The sequence below is a fragment of the Malania oleifera genome, chromosome 10 (assembly GCF_029873635.1).
Source record: "Malania oleifera isolate guangnan ecotype guangnan chromosome 10, ASM2987363v1, whole genome shotgun sequence".
In the NCBI taxonomy this organism is placed as follows: Eukaryota; Viridiplantae; Streptophyta; class Magnoliopsida; order Santalales; family Ximeniaceae; genus Malania; species Malania oleifera.
Window position 1 is genome coordinate 39,128,045 of NC_080426.1, and position 19,679 is coordinate 39,147,723.

A 19,679-nucleotide genomic window follows, 5' to 3' on the forward strand; every position below is an offset into this window, starting at 1 on the left:
TAATCTATAAACATCCTCATGGTCCCTTCTTTCTTTTTCATGAATAAAAATAGTGCTCCCCAAGGAGACACTCTAGTCCTGATAAATCATTTATCCAGCAATTCTTACAATTGATCTTTCAGTTCCTTTAACTCAGTTGAAGCCATTCGGTAAGGTACTTTAGATATTGGTGCTGACCTAGGTAGAAGATCTACGGTAAATTCAACTTCATGATCTAGGGGTAAACTAGGTAATTCTTTTGGAAAAACCTCTGAAAAATCTCTGACCATAGGAATATCTACTTGTTTCAGTTTTTCCTTTGGTAATTCTTTTATGTAGGCAACAAATCCCTAGCAACTATATTGAATCAGTTTCCTCACCTGAATCGCTGACACAAGCTGTGGCGAGGCATGCACACGTGAACCCAAAAATCTGTATTCTTGCTCACCCAGGGGTCTAAAAATCACTTCTTTCAAATGACAATCAATACTAACATTATTAACTGCTAACCAATCTATACCCAAAATTACATCAACCCCTTACATGTCTAACGTCACAAAATCAACTGGTAGTACTCTTCCCTGAATGGTCACTGGAAAGTCCCTGAATATCCTCCTACATCTCACCACTGATCCAGTCGGCATAGCTACAACAAACCCAGCATCAAACAACCGTGCCTCATACCCCGTCAATTTAGTATACACCAATGAAATAAAAGAATGGGTGGCACCTGTATCAAATAGAACAACAGATTTATACGAAAAAGCAGTAAAGGTACCTGTAACTACATCTCCAACTGCCTTAACGTCACCCGGTGTCAACGCATAGACCCTCGTCGGTGCAATATTCCTCTACTAGCCTCCACGAGGTGCTTGATAACCACCCCGCAATGGTCTGGGAGTTGGTTCTTTTGCCGACAATCCTTGAAATGACCAACACATGTGCCCAGGTCTCCCACAATGATAGCAGACATCATCTCCCATCCTACATTCACCTGGGTGCCTCCGGCTACATCTTGGACAAGTAGAAATAGTCTGTCCACCCTGAGGACCACTGCGCCCCATCATTTGTCCCTGACTACCTCCATATCGGTCTCCTTTCCATGGCCCCCAGCTGGAACTCACCTAAAAATCCTGAGGTGTGGGCCTCTTCCTCTAACTACGAGCTGCGGCACCTCTCTACATGCCACTCTCGATAACGGCAACTATGTCCACCACCTCCATGAACGTCTGAGCCTGAAAGCCAATGACTTGCTCAAACAAATTCTGCCTCAAACCTTCCTCAAATTTTCGTGCTTTCTTCTCCTCGTCTAGTGCCAAGTGTGGGGTAGATTGAGACAACTCTATGAATCGTGCGACATACTATGATACTATCATCTGCCCCTGAGCTAAGTGTAGGACTTCCACTGCCTTTGCACTCCAAGCGATAGCAGGGAAATATCGCTCAAAGAATAGCTCCATGAATCGACTCTATGTCACTAGCACGGGATTAGACCTCTGTTCCTCAATCAATCGCGCTGATCTCCACCAACGTTTTGCCTCTCCTGTCAATTTAAACGATGAAAATGACCCCTTTTGTTCGTTTGTGCATGAAAGTACCGCCAAAATCTCTTCAATATCCTAAACCCAATTTTTAGCCACAATTGGGTCAGCTCCTCTCGCAAAAGATGGATGCTTCATCTGCGTAAACTGCTCGATCATGTAGCCACGCTCCCCCGCGCTTCTAGCCATCTCAGTCATCACCTATTGGGTGACGCTGCGCAGCACTACATCTATATCTCCACCTCCCATACTGGAGGGTCCTGGTCTATTACCTTCAGCATTTGTACCACTACTCCCTAGATCCATCCTGAAAATACAAAAAACACTATTTAAGGATCCTACCTCTCGTACAAATCTAATTTATTTCATTCAACTAAAACCTCAAATTTACTATTAACTATTCCCCCTATTCTTAATTCAAAATCCAATCCTGCAACCTAGACACACGACTCGTCAATAGTTTACTATGACTTTCCTGAAATCATCACCCCAAGAAAGACACAGAAACCATTATGAAAATTTTGTATCCAGACCACAAAACAAAACCTCAAATCCTTTTTCCTATATTTTGGTATTGTTTCCGTTGCACTCTAAAGTCTACAGAACCTAGAAACCTAGACTCTGATACCAAACTGTAACGACCTGCCTCAAAAAGCCATTTTTTTCCCACTTAAACATATCTAATGTATATATAAGAAATCCTTCTATACTACCTACTGAAAGCATCTTAGGCCACAGGAGCACTAAGGAAACTCTGTACACAACACATTCCTAAGCAGTGGTAAACATAAAACTGTAAAACAATATTTACAATACCAGAACTCCAAAAGGTTCCAAATTATACATCACAAGATACCCAGTGACATCCAACAAGATCCCTGGGATCTACCCTAAACAACCAACAACTTAGAAACACTCACCCATCCAGAAATGGCAGTGCAAGAACCTCCTTACTCGCGAGCCTGATTTGCTCGCCTAGCCGAGTCACTAGAAAAAAAAAATTATAAGTCACTGGGATTCGACAATGCTCAGTAAGAGGAAATATGCTATCACTAGTGTGTGACAGCTGAGTTACACATTTAATATACTGATATAATACTGAAACTGTAAAACAAATAGGCTAGTATACTGTACAAATCACATTTATTATAGTTTAAAATACAACTGTATATTTAAGTTTTCTAATCACACATAATTCTAATATTATAATAAAACTGCTACTGCATGGTATATCTGTATATATATATATAAGAACAACTGTGATAATACCCTAGGAACTAAATGTCATGATTTAACCCCTCATGACAGGGTTGTGTAGCCCATAGGCGGTCTTACTCTGGTTGGCCTACCAAGCAAGTCAATCCATATCTATATCAATTGACAATCTAGCGCACTACAGTCTCTCCGGGCAAACTACTACTCTATCTCATCTAATCGACCACCTCAACCCAGCTTCTAGGGAGACTGCAATCTCTCCTGGCGTGGGTAGACGGAATCCACACACTATCTGAGATGCGTGGTTGCACTCTAATATGAAATAGCAATGGTACCGTGCTCTACTGTCTGAATCTGTCTGAATATTTCCACAGGGTCTGATACTGATATATGTAATTATCTTACTATTTTTACCATGATATTTAAATAACCATAACATTTCAAAACTGATCTTTATAATCTGTATATCTGGCTGAATAACTGAATAAACTGAATAACTAAGTGTTATGGCTCTAAATTCATGGCATTCTGAAAATACTATAAATTATATTTTCTAGAAATTGTGTACTGATATCTTCTGTTAATAAACAGTAAAACATGATGTTTGTAAAACTGTATTAATACTTTACTAAACTATTATAAACTCATGCCACATATTCAAGCAGTTAGATTCTCATGCTCTAAAATCTGTAACTCCTGCTGTAATAATAATAATAATAATAATAATAATAATAATAATAACACTCTGGAAAAACTGAATAGTAAGCTAATATAAGTACATATATGTATACACAAAATATTTTGATATACTTTCTAAAATCCCTAGTATAGCATATTTCCCTTACCCAATTTCTGAAAAAGCCCCTACAAAGTCTAGTCTTACACCCGCAGGGTTCCCTATTCAACAAACTGAAAACAATATCTTCCTAAACAAAACTTCAGTATTTCTCCAAGTACTATATTTCTTACAACTGTAGGAAATCCAAATATTGAATAAAAAGTCTTATCTTGAATTTGGGATGGAGTTCAAGTCAGCCCCACCAGTGATCCACTCCAGCAGACTTGAAGAGAACTTCCCAGGAGTGTCGTAGAGGCCTCAGATCGTCAAACCGGCAAGAATCTGACCCTGAATCTTAGAGAGAAGGGGGAAGGGACGAACATGAGAGAGATAGAGATAGAGAGAGAGAGAGAGAGAGAGAGAGAGAGAGAGAGAGAGGATGGTTTCTGTGTGTAATTCTGTAGAAAAATTTGAGTTTAGGCTATTTATACACCTCCACTCGTCGACGAGCCACGTCACTTCGTTGACGAGGCTAGGAAGGAAGTTCGTCAACAAATAGCTATTCCTCGTCGACGAAATTCAGAACTGAAATAGAGCCTCTCAGTATCTTCTCGTCGACGAGACATGTGTCCCCGTCGACAATCCCCTAAAGCGTGTTCATCGACAAACGTGTTGTGTTCGTCGACGAGACCCTATTTAGATTCCAAATTAAATTCCTTTTCTCTCCTCTTCCTATTATTAAATTACAATAATTATTCGGGTCTCTACACAAACCTTAGGGCTGACTTCGATCTACCGACGCAAGGTTTTTAGGGTAAATTAAAATGCCTAGACCTTAGATTTTCCCTAGGTCCCTACACATAATTTTTGCTAAAAATAAAGATAAAATCTTAAGTGTAAAAGGGCTTTGGGCTACCAAACTATGTGCGTTGAAAATGCCTCGGTCAACCGCATGGTTGACTAGTCAACAAGTTTAACTTGGTTCGGGCAACTGAACCAAATTGAACTGAGCATCCTCGAGTGACCAGACCTTAGAGCGGTCACTTTTTACCTTCCCGGATCCCTGAACTCCATGTTCAAATTCACCTCGAGCGATCAAACTTAGAACCGGGTGACTGAACCTTGAGCATTTGGAAAATCGTCTTGGTTTAGCCACCCAAACCTGGCCTCAAGCACCCGAACTTGAAAAACACCTTCTTCCATCGAAGTCTGTTCGGGCGACCAAACCTATGGTTAGGGCGACCAAAACTCTTGAGTTGCCATATTTTAACTGCGGTAATTGGGGTTAAAATTTAATTTATTTTTTTCAAAATCCCCAATAGATCCACGGTCAAAATTTTTAGAAAAAACTATAAATACCCCTTCATTTGTCAAAATTAGCAACTTTGATTAGCCAATTTTTCTCTATAATTTTCTCCTAATCAAAGTTTCCCCGAAACATATTTTTAGTGCAAAAATATTTTAAAGGGTAAATCTTATACTCTCTAGCTCTCTCTATTATTCTTTGAAATATTTTTAAAGAGAGTATTTTAGTTAGACATTTGTTTTTAAGTGTGTTTTCATTGCAAAAATCTTTTGAGCTAAAAACCCTAGTTTTCCATGAACTTATTTTTAACATCTTTACTTGGGAAAATATCTTAAGAGTTTAAAGATCTTTGAAAAATACTTATTGCATATTTCATTTTTGAAATCAAAGATCATATAAATCTTTGATGTGCTTTTCATATAAATCATTTTCAAATATTGCAAACTTTATTTGAAAAACACCCTTACTCTACTGAACATACATTTCATATTATACTAGAGTGTTTGCATTTGAGTTTAAATGTGTATATTTCTGCTTGTATTTAAAAACATTGTAATACGTACAAAAATAATTTTTATTGTACCGGTTCGGTTCAGTCCGAAAATTGAACTGGAGAGTCTCAACTCCATAAGTGAGACCGGTTCAGTTCAACCTGAAAATTGAACTGGGGAGTCTCAACCCCGTAAGTGAGATCGGTTCGGTTCAGCCTAGAAATTGAACTAGGGTTTTCCTCACCCCGTAAGGAGAGGATGTAAACGGTTTCTGCTCCACCCGTTTAAGTGAGTAGGTATAGTGTAATCCTTGGGGGGTATGCCCAAGGCAGGAACGTAGGCTGGTTTGGTTGAACCTCGATAACAAATCTTGTGTCTCTCTCTCCCTATCTCATTCTACACTTTAAATTCAGTATTTGTATGCATTTTTATTTACTGTTATATTTAGTTGCATACACACATTTACTTTGAATGAGATACACATGTATGCATAAGCCAAATAACTTAATCTTTTTATATACACACATTTAATATTGAAGGGGATATGATATGTGGTGAATCGGTGAAACATTTAAATTAGCCGAAATTTTTTTAAATCTCCAATTCAACCCACCTATTGGGATCACACCATTTCCAACAATTTGAGTTTGAATTTAAACTTCCATCGTATTGTTGATAATGCAATTAAGACCTCCAACTAGTTTGGTGGCTCGAGGACCTACAACACTTTCTCTTTCCACTCACCTCTTTGGCATGTTAATCTTCACACGTCTTCCACCTCCCATGCATCTTTTCTCTTCATATCCATAATTTGACATCAGTTGTATCTTATTTGAAAATGACTCCTTTTGAGGATAAAGAATTTTTAGTGTTTGCTTCCCATACAAGAACCATCTGTAAGAAGATGGTTTCCTTATCCACTTCCAAATCGTTCCCTGAATTATTTCCATGAATAAAATTTTATTTTTAGGGACGATTTCTCGCTTGAAAGCAACATAACCATCTGAGATGAGAATGTAATCAAGAATTTCTTTGGCATGTTGCACTCTGTCTAACTATGTCTTCCATCCAATCCACATGATTCAAATCTTCCTTTATACCACCACATGATTCATAGCTTCCAATATGGCCTTGCTTCTTAAATACAACAGCATAACCCTTATATTGAACCAATTGGTTCGCATATTACCCCATTGTTTATGGCTTAAGACAATAGGATTCCATTTGTTGAGCCTTAAGAGCTCCTTATGGAAACATCTTATACCAGAAATTAGCACGTTCCCAACACTTTCACTGCTGTCAGAAAACAAATAACAAATAATAAGAGGAAAGATGTTTAATTCAAGATCTCCTTCAATTTTCTAGGCTTTCTTACACCAACCCTCCAACCCTAAACTAAAGGTTACACCATTATCAAATCTTCCAATTAAGCATCCGTTTAGGAATTCCTTTCTTCTTGCAATCCTTTATGGATCTGGTTCAATAAAGATACAATAAATATATTAGACTCCAGGAACTTAATCATACTACTTACCCCTACAATGAACTTTGATTCTTTAAATGTCTGTTTATAGAAATATTCAAGTTTCACCATAATTGAATCCCCCCTCCCCCCACCCTTATTTTATTTTTGGTTCGACTACCTCTGTTTTTTTTTTTTTTTTTCTTTTAATCTTGTAAGAAGTTTCTTCAACACTAAGGATGGATCTGCAACTTCTTCTTTTTTAATCTTAAGGTCCAAAAAGTAACACTTTTCATTTCCTTTTTCTCTGCTAATCTTAGGATTTGCCTCTTTTTCTAACTCAATTTTCCTACTTCCCCACGACTTGGATGTAGATCTCAGCTTTCAATGTTCTCCTTCCCAAACTACTTCCCCAAAACAAGAAGAAGCACCACGTAACTTCTAAGTGAAAAATATAATGATATGTTAAAATTTTAATCGTTGCTATGATTGTTAAGAACTCCGACCCTCTGTAATCTTGAAACCTAAGATCAATCAAGGTGCTCCCTATCAAGACAAACGCAAAATGATAAAACAGTGCCACCCTTATGGTCTTTGACTCATTTTGTTCATTTCTTATTTTTTGTTAGATATAAGATGTAGGCACCCTATTTTGTCTAAGGCTTATATAACATATTTAGGGTTATTGTTCATTGTGTAAATATCCATTAAAATGGGAAAATGTTGGCCTAACAGGGCTTACGAATCTTATTTTGATGATAACAAAACAAAGGTTCTTAACATGTTTTACTAAGATATGTTTCAGGGCTTAAAAGCTTTCATAAAAAAAGATTAAGCTCAAAAGTTTTTATAATAGATCAAGTCTCTAAGGATCAAACTTAAGTACTTATAAAGAAGCTCACATGAAGATTATGCTTGGCCCATGATGAAACGAAAGAAAATTGAAGAAAGAAAAGCTTGGATCCAAGGATAGAAAAATCTGATTAAGCTTAAAGTATATTGAAGCTTGTAGATAAGATGGACTAAAAGAAAGACAAGCAGGAAGATTTAAGTGTTTTGAATGTCAAAGTCTTAAGAAGTCTTTATGTAAATACTTCAAACAATTTCAATATGGATACATGAATCTTTTAGGTTAATTTCATGGACCTAGATACCTTTTAAAATACTTGAAAAATATTTTTTATAAGATCAAAATTTATTTCAAAATGATTAAAATTTTTTTTGTAATAAAAAGCACCAAAACAAGATTTTCCAAATTCTGTTCTTTTTTCTACATATGCATTGATGAGCATTTTGCTTTATCAAACACTCCTTATCTTAAAAAGTGTTCAACATGAAAGTTATGGTATTTTTTCTTAACTTTTTGTTGATACCAAGATTATCTCACTTTGAGTTGTACAAAAAATGTTATGACCAATATACTGAAAGGTGGTTGAAACTATCAGGCAGCTAACCATATCTATTCAGGCGACTAAACAGTAGACAGAACCTATCCGGGCGACTGACCCATCAAAGCCCAGTTGACTGACCCTATACTAACTTCAAAAATACGCTGAAATTTAAGGCCCAGACAACAAACCCAATACCCCAGTCGACTGAACTTTGTTTTTCAAATTTAAAATAGTGTGGAAAACTTTCTAAAAATGTTTTCTTGGACACCAAACTTTGTGAAAACTTTGGGAATACTCCAAGCAACTTGGGTAACATGAAAAATACCTTTTAAACTCTATAAATACATGCTCAACCCAAGGATTATATACGCCAACAATTAAGCAAATCAACTATTGTTCAAATTCTTCCACATTCAAAAAGTTCTTGCTAAGCATTCTTTGCTAAAAGTTATTGCTACGAATTTGCTAAATTAAAGCTTGAGGTTCTTGTGCTCTAACTAAGATTTCTTCAAATCTAAAGAACCCCAGTGGTATATACTTGAGCTTCATCTTTCTATATTGTTATTTGATTGAAGTATATTATGCTAATCAATTGTACCAATCAGCTTTTTTGAGAGTGTCTTTGTACACCAAATTTGTTTCTTGGTTTCTTGACGGTTTAAGATTGTTGAATCGTTGTACTGAGCGTGGGGTATCATTTAAAAAGGGGGCTCCACCCTAGTTGAAGGAGTGTATCGAGCGCACGGTATCCCTTGGAGAGGAGTGTTCTATCCTATTGAATGAGTGTTGTAAATGTTTGCTTCGCCCGTAAAGGAGTGGTATAGTGGAATCCTTAAGTGTGTTGCATAAGGCGAGGACGTAAGCGGGTATAGTCGAACCTCGTAAAAATCCCGGTGTCTCTCTCTTTCCCTAAATCTCTTTAATTTCCTGCACATATATAAATTGCGTGGATGAATGTTTAATTTGAGAAAAAAAAAATAACTTGTGATTGGGAATTGTAACAGGAGTACTTTGATTAATCTTTGCGGAAACCAAAAAGGGAGTATGTTGATTGATATTTGCGCAAACTAGATTTAAAAGCTTGTTGAAATTTGTGATTTGTTTCATATTTTAAAATCAAGCTTATCTTGTTAATTGAATTGACATATTCAAAAAGTAATTCTCTGATTTTGAATATCACAGTTGAAAGGAATTTTGACAAACTGATATTGTTCATCCATACAAGATTAAATTTGATTGAGAAATTATCTAATCATATAAAGGATAGTTTGTTGTACTTATGGAGTTGCTGAGTTTAATCTTGTAAAGTAAATTACCCTATTAAAGCTAGTTTGTTGAGATCTTGAGTGACTTTCAAATATATTGACTTGATAACATCATATTAATTGTTGGGTAATATAAATAAGGTGGTTGATAATAATTATATCAATACCAAGTTAAATTGAGTCGTGATTGCAATTAACTTAAAAGGGTTATACTAAATTAAAGTTTCCAAAGAAATTTTTTAATCCTAATTCACCCCTCCCCCTCTTGGGAGTACACCTTACTCTTCAGAAAATACAAGAAAAAAAGAGGAAAAAAAAAAACCGAATACATTGAAAAAAAAATTTTAAAAAAAATTGAATACATTAAAAAAATAAAAAATAAAAAAGAAAGCAAAGTGGGCTAACATCTTCATCTTTAAACCTGCAAGTATAAAAGGAAAAAATATAAATCAGACATGTGAAAATTTACATAAGTAACATGTGGGTGAAATCACAGTTTAATGTAAGCATAAATTGATCAATTCAATTTAATTTTGATTGATCAGTTAAATTATGATTAATCAAATTAGAATTGATTGAATTGATCCCCAGTGCCTATGACTAGTGGGCTTCAGGAAAGTAGGGAATGGACACTAAGACACAGACATAGAGAGAAGAAAGGAATTGCTTATTGAAAAATTGAGAAAGAATTGCTGAGAGTTTGAGTGATTGAAATTGAGAAGAGGAGACCAAGAAGCTTGAATTGCAGAAGCAGTGGGAAATTAGCAAAAGAGAATTCAGGTAGAGTTTAGGCAAAGGAGGAAGCATAATAGCATTCAGAAATAAGAGGTTGGTTTCTTAAAATTCTATGTTTCAATTTAATTTTAGGCATTTTTAAAAATTGAATTCTATAAGTTGAGTTTAAATTTGAACAATCCTTGAATAGAAGTCAGTTTTTAACCAAATCAATTTGAGAAAACACAACAAAATCATCTAAATAAATTGGGGCATTTGAACCATACCCGAGAGGCTAAATCCATATTTGGATCCAAATAAGCATATCTGATTACTTGAGATCTGACCCGAAAACCCAAGTCAACTTGACCTGAGTCCAAGTCAATTGACCTAAATACCCAATCCAGCTCTAACCCAAACATTTGGACCCAAATCAATGATGACTTGTATCAACTTGCCCCAATCAACCCATCTTTTTCTTATCATGGCCCAAATGAGCCTCATTTTAATTTAACCCGACTTGACCAAACCCAATAGCCCACGACCTAATTGGGTCTAGCCCAATTAGCTAACTCAAAACTTACTTACCAATGGCCCAATTGCCCTAATCTACCTGAGCCCTGGACCCAACCTGGTTCAACCTATTTTAACCAAGATCTAAACCCTAACCTAAGCTCCTTACCCTAACCTAACTATTTAACCCGGGTTACTCAACCAAATCCATTAGTCTATTTGGACCACGGGAAAATTGTCAAGAAAATCCCTAGAAAACATAAAGAAAAGCAAAGAAAATCAAGAGGAAAAAATGGAGGGTTTGTTTTATCATTGTAACAACCAAGTTAAGATATATATATATATAAGAAACAAGGAAGAGAGCTTGAAGCTCTTTGCCATTAAACCCTTGGTTGACCTACAAAACTAAAGACAAATTAAAAAAAGGGTGAGATTGAGAGATGTGTGTGTGTGTGTGTGTGTGTGTGTGTGTGTGTGTGTGTGTGTGTGTGTGTGTGTGAGAGAGAGAGAGAGAGAGAGAGAGAGAGAGTAGCGTAGAAAGAAGAAAGAGAGAAAAAAAATGAGACAAAGAAGAGAAAGAGAGAGGAAAACGAAGGACTAAGGAGAGATAGGAGAAAATGATGAAAGAGAGATTTGTGCATAGAGGAGAGAGAGAGAGAGAGAGAGAGAGAGATGTGCAGAAAGTAGAGAAAAAGAGAAAGCAAAGAGAGGAGAGATCGAGAGAGAGGAGCGGAAAGAAAAGAAAAGAAAAAAAGGCAGAAACAAAAAAGGAGGGTTTTATATTCAAGTTCTTTTAAAAAAAAAAAAAAGAGTAGTGGGAAATGTGTCACTGTATAGATAGTGACACATGGCGCATCCAATACCACGCATTTGAAAAGTGACATGGTGCATGCGATCCTCATGACCATCAAATATTATGTGTTTTTTTTTTATGGCTAGATCACTACCATGTGAGGGATTTGTGTCAAACTTCTAAGACTAACCAGATTCTGCCACATGGCATGACGTCACCTTGCTACAATAAATTCAAAAAAATAATAAAATAAAAAAAATAGTGCCACATGTCGCCACTGTTGGCTAACACGGGCCACCCTTTACCCAACCAAGTCAGCTTAGTTTGACCTATCCCGAATCGTCAGTTTTTTTTATTATTTATAAATTAATTCTAACTCTTTAAAAGTTTTTTAAAAATGAGAAAATATTTTAAAATTCAAGAAAAATAATAAAAATTACTTGAATTATTTTGAATCGGATAAAAAATGGATAAATCAAAATAGCAAAAATAAGTATAATGGAGAAAAGTCTATAAAAATCTTTGAAAATTCTAGAAAAGTTGAAAAAATTTTAGAAAATTTCTTGAAATTTTTTGAAAAGCCTAGGAATGTTTTAAAGACTCTTTTTGCTCAATTTTGATGAATTTGTTTGATTATTATCTGTATATATTTTATTTTGGTGTGTGTGCGTCCTAATGATTATACAAAGGGTAAATAAGTATTACCAACCTCACCTATATTAGTTCTAAGTGAGGTTTATCTAATAAGATTTCTTCTTTTGAAGGTTTTATTAGACATTCCTAAATCACACCTTATTTTATATTTTCCTTTTAAAATTTTAATATTTATTTATTTTTAAGGAGTTAAGTAAAGACCATTAAATTCAATTTAAGGATAATTCATTATTAATTAGGTACCATTCGTAGAATGGATGTGTAGGGTAACTAGTACCCTCCCCTCGTATAATTAAACTTCGGATCCCAACTGGTAAATATAGACCGAGACTACTGGCTTCTTGACCTTAGGATTAGTTTAGATACTAATCAACAAGTAGTAATTAATTGAACTAACCGCACCTAGGTAGAATAGCAGGTTAGTAACAACTCCATTAAACTCTCAATATTATTATTTCTTGTCATTCTGGACCCTTCTCCGAGATATTGTGACATAAATAAATTTTTAATATTAATATTCTCATATACAGAAGCTTCAAATCCCAAACTCTTCATAGGAACCGGAAACATATCATATATTGCTCCCAATGCACTAGACTAACATGAATAAACATTTAAGCATGTATCAAATAAAAAAAATCTTAATCTATCATTCCAAAAAAATAAATAAATCTTAATTACTAACCTAAACAAATAAATACTATTAGCTAACGACTCTATATATGGTAACTTACATCTCAGGAAAAAAAAAAAACTGTATATGGTAAGATAACCAAAACTAGCAGTTAAGAACTATACTAATTATTTGCCTTTTTTTGAATTGACTACTACCTGTATGCTGCATGCGTGCACCTCTCATTTTATTTACCTCTTTTATTTTTTAAACATTCCTTAAAAAAGCGCTGCAGAACCTTAAAAATTAATTTATAACCGACTCTCTTCAACTTTTACCCATCATTGATTAATGAGACCAATTCAAACCCTCCACAATTATAACATATTAATTCTATGAAAGCCTCCGCAATGGAGGCCTCTTTTATTTATTCATAATGTTGGGATAAGGTGACAAATACTTAGTTCATTTTATTTTATTTTTTGATAATCCAGAAACTACAATTACCAATCGCACCATTTTAAACATTACAATGTGATATCAAATTCGAAAATGAAAATCGTCAATTTGTAACTTCATAATTTACCGGGATAGACTCTCTAGTGAAAATCGAACTTATAACTTTAGAATTATGAAAGTTACAAGTTGCCATTTAGCATTGACCCAACTCAGCTGCCCACCTACCTAATTTATTTATTAAACACAGACGCTCCAAATTATATCCCTCGCCGCAAAAATTACATATGTCTGCGGCCGGCCGTACGCGTTCGACATTTAGCGAAAATTCACGTGAGATCTGTAAGTCTGGCCGGGCTGCCAGCCGGCGGGAATCACATTCGAGGCAACGAGAGTCCTGTGGGAGGCGCTGGTGGTTAGCCAGATGGAGAAGGGGGGTCGCAACGGCGAGCCGGAGTTGAGCTTCCAAACTGCACCCCAAGACTCCTGCATGGGATACCAGGGACCGTCGGCCTCCTGGAGATACACAGCGGAGACGTCGCCGTCGCTGTTCTCGTACTCCACTAGCACTGCAAAGTAGTAGGGGCTCGATCCCGCGTCCACGCGGAATGCCACCGGCATACCACGGTAGTTGCAAGCAACTCTGAAACAAATAAAATTAATTAGCTATTAGGAATTATTTACAGTAGCAATACTTCATTAAATTCGGATAATTATATACAAATGAAATTTGAGCACACGGCATTCACCTTTTATATTGGATCTGCAGGAGGCCGGCATTACGCAAGGCGTAGCGGCCGTTGAAGGAATTGGCCATGGCTCCGAAGGCAGCACCGCTGAGATCAAAATGAGGTTGGCCGGAGGCGGAGCCACACCCTGGGCACTCGTCAGTGATCACTACGGTCACCGGATTCCCCGAGCACGCCGCATGCGAAGTGCATTTTACCTGACGATCACCCCGGTCCCCATTAATTAATTACATACGTACATATATATATATATATATATATATATATATATATATATAAAGTGGCATGCAAGCAGATTAATACAATTACGCACCTGATAACAAGCACCACAGCCGGTGCCGGAGTGGAACAGAGAAGGACCACCGGCGGATACAATGGAATAGAATGGAGCTTGTCCTACGGCATTCCCATATCCACACGCACCCCCTGTATATATATTATGTACACAACAGTATTCAAAAATTTATTATATATATGTATGCCACTCATTTTTTATTATTATTATTTTGAAAGGATAGTGTCCACTTCCTTTGGTTACTCAATTAATTCATGAGAATAATGTTTCAGACTAATATGATTTTCTCTTCACCTTTTTTTATTCAAATATGTATTAAGATATTACTTCAAATGAAAAACCATCATCAACAAGATTATGACTTGACATTTGTGTGGGAAGAAGTTGAGTTTATTGAGAACCAGACTACTTATTTTTTATTTTTATTTTCTAAACAAATTAATTATTGAAGTATCAAAGTTGAAGTATTATATATATACCTTCGCTGCCATCGCCACTGGGGGGGCCGTACCAGGTGGCCTGGGCGGGGGACCAACCGCCGCTGGGGTCTGCAGATAGCTGCAGAGCTTTGGGGAGATCGAAGAGGCTAGGGTCGAAGGAGAAGCAAGGGTTGAACAGAAGAGAGAGGAGAGTGACGAGAATGAAGTGAGGAAAAACCTGGAGAGGAGCCATTTGTATTAATGACTTAAAATGGTAAATATTAGATTATTCTTACTTCTTCTACCAAATGCTTGCACTATCAGCGCTCAGCTGAAGTTAGGTATTCAAGGCTGTGATTGCGTTTGCGTATTTATAGGGAGGCTGTGGCTGTGGCTGTGGCTGTGGCTGTGGCTGTGGCTGCTGGGCGGAGCCTAGTTGATGATGATTTGACTTTTCATGAGAGATTTTATTACATGGAGTGAAGGATTGAGCCCTAGGATCCAAGCCGCAATGCTCATGAACTAAGCGGCTCAAACCGTATTTGTGGGGGTCAGGGGCAACTCATGAGAAAATTTTTTTGGCCCATTTTGCACCCTATTCGAACCCTATGCGCAGCATATAAAATAATTATTTTTTGAGTGATTAGGTTAAATTGTGACACTTCACGAGAGGGCGAAAGAAAGTGAGTATTATACCGTTACACTTTCTGTATTTTCTTCCTAATAATAGTGAAATCCTTACAATTTCGTGGACGTGAACAAAATTATCAAACCACGAAAATACTGTCCTGTGCGTGTGATTAATTTTCCTTTGGCGTATATTCTTTCTCTATTTTGTTTCCCACAAGTTTCGAGAATTTGTTGTTAATTCCCAACAGTGGCTTACATCTGTTGGTGTGGTTACTCATATTAATTATATTATTATTTAAAATTAGAATTTAATAATGACTAAATTACTAAATTAGTTTCATAGCTTTTCATATGTAGCTTTTCAAAATTTAAAATGTGTACATACACGTAGCAAATGTCCGCTACTAGTGTTTGCAGTATATATGCTTTCATTGATTTTTTGTATTTTTATTGATTTTTAAATCTATTAATTTCGTGGCTCAAATTTATTTTTTTCTCTCTAATGACGTTTCCTAACTATCACAATATAAATTATTATAAATTGTTTGAAAAATATGATTTAATAAATTTTTAAAATGAAATTTAAAATTTACTAGATTATTTTAGAATAATAGGAACCAAACTAAGGGAATATGATTATAGACTAGCTATTTACAAATCAGTTAATTATGTTCAATTTCAAGAGAGAGAGAGAGAGAGAGAGAGAGAGAGAGAGAGAGAGAGAGAGAGAGAGAGATTAATTATTTTATTTATTATTTTTTAAATAAATTCATTTATTAATAGTAGTTATAAAAGTATTAATTCAATTATAATAACATTATTAATTTAATTATTGATAGAAGTTAAAAAATTAAAATTTTAAATTACAAAAAATACTTGAATTATTATTGGTAACCAAAATTTTAATTCAATTATTAATGGAGAGTGTTTTTAAGCATATAAACTCTTTGAAGTGCAGTAAAGATACAACATTATTTTTTAAATGCTTAAGTTTACCAAATAAGCAAGTAAATGTATATTTCTCAATAATAACAATTATTTAAATTTTAGAAATTTTGATACGATTTCAAAACTGAAATCATTGAATTGCATGATTTCTAAAGAGCCCAATTACTTTTGCATTTAATATTATTTTTTTTTTCTTTTTGAGCTTAAGATTTTTTTTTTCTTTTTGGGAAGTCAAGTATTAATGTTCTTTAAAATAAATTAGGTAAATAATTAAATGAGTCAATAACACTATACGAATAAATAAATAAATCAGTCAATCAAAAAAGTAATTAAAAAGTAAAAAGAAATTAAATGTTAATGGTGTGTAAAAATCAATTTTTCTATATATTTTATTTTTTTTCGTATTTTTTATATAAACAAATATGAAAAAATTCTTGGAGTTTAAATTGCTGAGGGAGCAAATAGGTCCTCCTAAGTAGTTATAAAAAGAAATGAGGGGACTTGTGGCAAAAAAAAAAAAAGAGAATTTGATGCATCAAAATTATTATACCAATGTGTAACATGTAAGAATTTAATGAATGCCCCATTAGAGAGGGCGAGTGATGGGTCTCCCTAATTAAGTTGTAGAAAGAAAGAGGGACTTGTCACATTAAAGGATGAGAGAAGTTGATGCATTGAAATCATTATCCCAACTTTCATAACACATTAGAATTTAATAATATCACATTAGAAGGGGGAACATGTATGCACGAGCACGAGAGAGAGAGAGAGAGAGAGAGAGAGAGAGAGAGAGAGAGAGAGAGAGAGAGAGAGAGAGAGAGAGAGAGAGAGAGAGGAAGGACATGTGGCATGAAAGTAGGTTATTAACCCTCTGTCTACGAGAACAGGGGTTCGTTGACGAGACCAAGAAGACCACTCGTCAACGATTTTGACCACTCATCGACGAGCCTTCAAAATAACTCTCAGTATCTCAGACACTCTAAAATTTCTTGGGTCTTAGGATCTTCTTGTTGATGAGGTCAAGACACTCGTCGATGAGTCCTTGTACAGCAGCCCCTCTATGTTCTTCTCCATTTCCTTATTTATGAAACTTCAAAGTATAAGAGTCACCATAAATAATAATCTCCACCTTGGTGATTATACGCCCCTTACGAGAATCGTGAAAGACATATGAACCGCTCCACCTTGAACTTGGAAACACTAGGTTGGGCTTGTCTCCCTTCTATCACTTGGAGACATGGAGCAAGTCCAAGCAATGCTTGAACTTTTTAAAAGTAACTGATTTAGTCAAAATATCTACTGCATTCTCAGAAGTGTGAATTTTGTCCAACACAAGTTCACCCAAAGTAATCAATTCTAGAATCTTGTGGAATCTCACGTTAATGTGGTTGGTTCTACCATGATAAATCTGATTCTTCGCCAAGTAAATGGCACTCTGACTATCACAAAGCAGCACCTCTCCATCTTGTTGTAACCCCATCTCTATGACTAAATCGGTAAGCCATAAGGCTTCCTTAGCGCGCAGTTTCGGCAACTGCTATATATTCAGCCTTAGTCATGGACAATGCAACCAAAAACTGTACCATGGATCTCCAACATACTGGCTCTCCTACAAGGGTAAAGACATAACCCATTGTAGACCTTGTGTCATCCATATCTTCGACATAATTAGCATCTACAAACCCCATAATTGAAGGACAACCTTATTGCTTGCCAAACATGATGCCATAATCCAATGTGCCTTGCAGGTATCTGAGTATCCATTTCACAGCTTTTCAATGCTATCTTCCTAGATTGGAGAGAAACTTGCTTACCATGCTTACAACACGAGCCAATTCTGGCCTCATACATACCATGGAATACATCAAACTCCCCACAGCGCTAGCGTAGCGTACCTTTGACATGTCCCAGATTTCCTCATCCGTACTTGGGTAACCTGCAGTAGACAACTTAAAATGATTCGCTAATGTTGTACTCGCCATTGTTGCATCAATCATGCTAAACCTTTCCAACACCTTATGCATATAACCGCCCTGAGATAGCCACAACCTCTTTGCAGTTTTGTCTCGGTGAATCTCCATCCCAAGCATTTTCTTGGCTGAATCAAGATCCTTCATGTCAAATTCCTTATGCAACAGTTCCTTTAACTAATTTACTTCAGTTAAATCTTTCACAGCTATCAACAAATCACTGATGTACAACAACAAGAAAATAAGTGAGTCATCATCAAATTTGTTCACATATATGCAGCAATCATAGTCACATCTTTTGTAACAAATTTTGATCATGTAGGAATCAAAATGCTTATACCATTGCCTTGGAGACTGTTTTAGCCTATAAAGAGATTTCTTCAACCTACAAACTAAATTTTCTTTTCCCGATTCAATGAATCCCTCCAGCTGTACCATGTAGATTTGTTCCCCCAAGTCACAATGAAGAAACACCATTTTCACATTCATTTTTTCCAATTAAAGATCATAATAAGTTACTAATCCTAAAGAAATCCTGATAAAGGTATGTCAGACCACTGGAGAAAAAATCTCATCATAATTTATCCCTTTATTTTGTGAGTACCCCTTTGCCATCAACCGTGCCTTGAATTTCTCACCTTTTTTTCTGATATTGCTTCCTTCTTCCTGTACACCCATTTGCACCCAATTGGTTTCTCCCCATTTAGAAGCTCCATCAAATCCCAAGTTTGATTTTTACGTAGTGACTCCATCTCCTCAATCATTGCTTCCATCCATTGACCTTTCTCATGGTCGTGCACTGCCTCTTGAAAAGTAGTTGGATCACTGCAACTAGTAACAAAAACATAAGACACCATCTCCTCAAAGTCATACCTTGGCGGAGGTATAATAGTGCGCCTGGATCTCCTATAGGAATATTGTCAACTTGTTGGTTTCCCGAGCTAGAGCTCCCTACAACCACGGGACCATGATCATTGTTGTTACCCTAAGCTTCCAACTCTACCTGCAATCACAACTATCATAGATTTCTGGCTCCTGTTTCTGATCATTGAAATCTTGAGTACGCTTCACCATAACCTTTTCGTCAAAGACTACGTCCCTGCTGATCACTACCTTGTTTGCCACAAGGTCCCACAGCTTGTATCCCTTTACACCATCAAGATATCCTAAAAAGATGCAACGATGTGACTTTGGGTTAAGCTTAGACCTCTCCTCACTAGATACGTTGACATAGGCTGGACACCCAAATACCTTCAATCCGAAATAGTCTACTGCATTTCCCGTCAAAACCACTTCCGCCACTCTACCCTCTAGTGACGCCCTTAGTGATCGGTTTACCAGAAAACATGCCATACTCACTGCCTCGGTCCGGAAGTTCTTCAGTAACCCTGCATTTAATATGAGACACCGAGTTCTATCAGCAAGAGTACAATTCATTCGTCTTGCCACACCATTTTGCTGAGGTGTCATTCGGCGAACTGTGAAGTGTCTCTTGAT

The 19,679-nt window shown here is 36.2% G+C and overlaps 1 protein-coding gene across 1 annotated transcript; it reads right to left on the reverse strand.

Moving 5' to 3' along the window:
* Positions 1-13,489: 13,489 nt before the first annotated feature.
* On the reverse strand, positions 13,490-14,887 carry LOC131166626 (expansin-B15-like). Its single transcript, XM_058125209.1, has 4 exons — positions 14,695-14,887; positions 14,234-14,346; positions 13,921-14,117; positions 13,490-13,814 (listed from the first exon to the last, which is right to left on the reverse strand). The coding sequence occupies exons 1-4, from the start codon at positions 14,885-14,887 to the stop codon at positions 13,490-13,492; spliced, it is 828 nt and encodes a 275-aa protein (XP_057981192.1).
* Between the last annotated feature and the right edge of the window lie 4,792 nt (positions 14,888-19,679).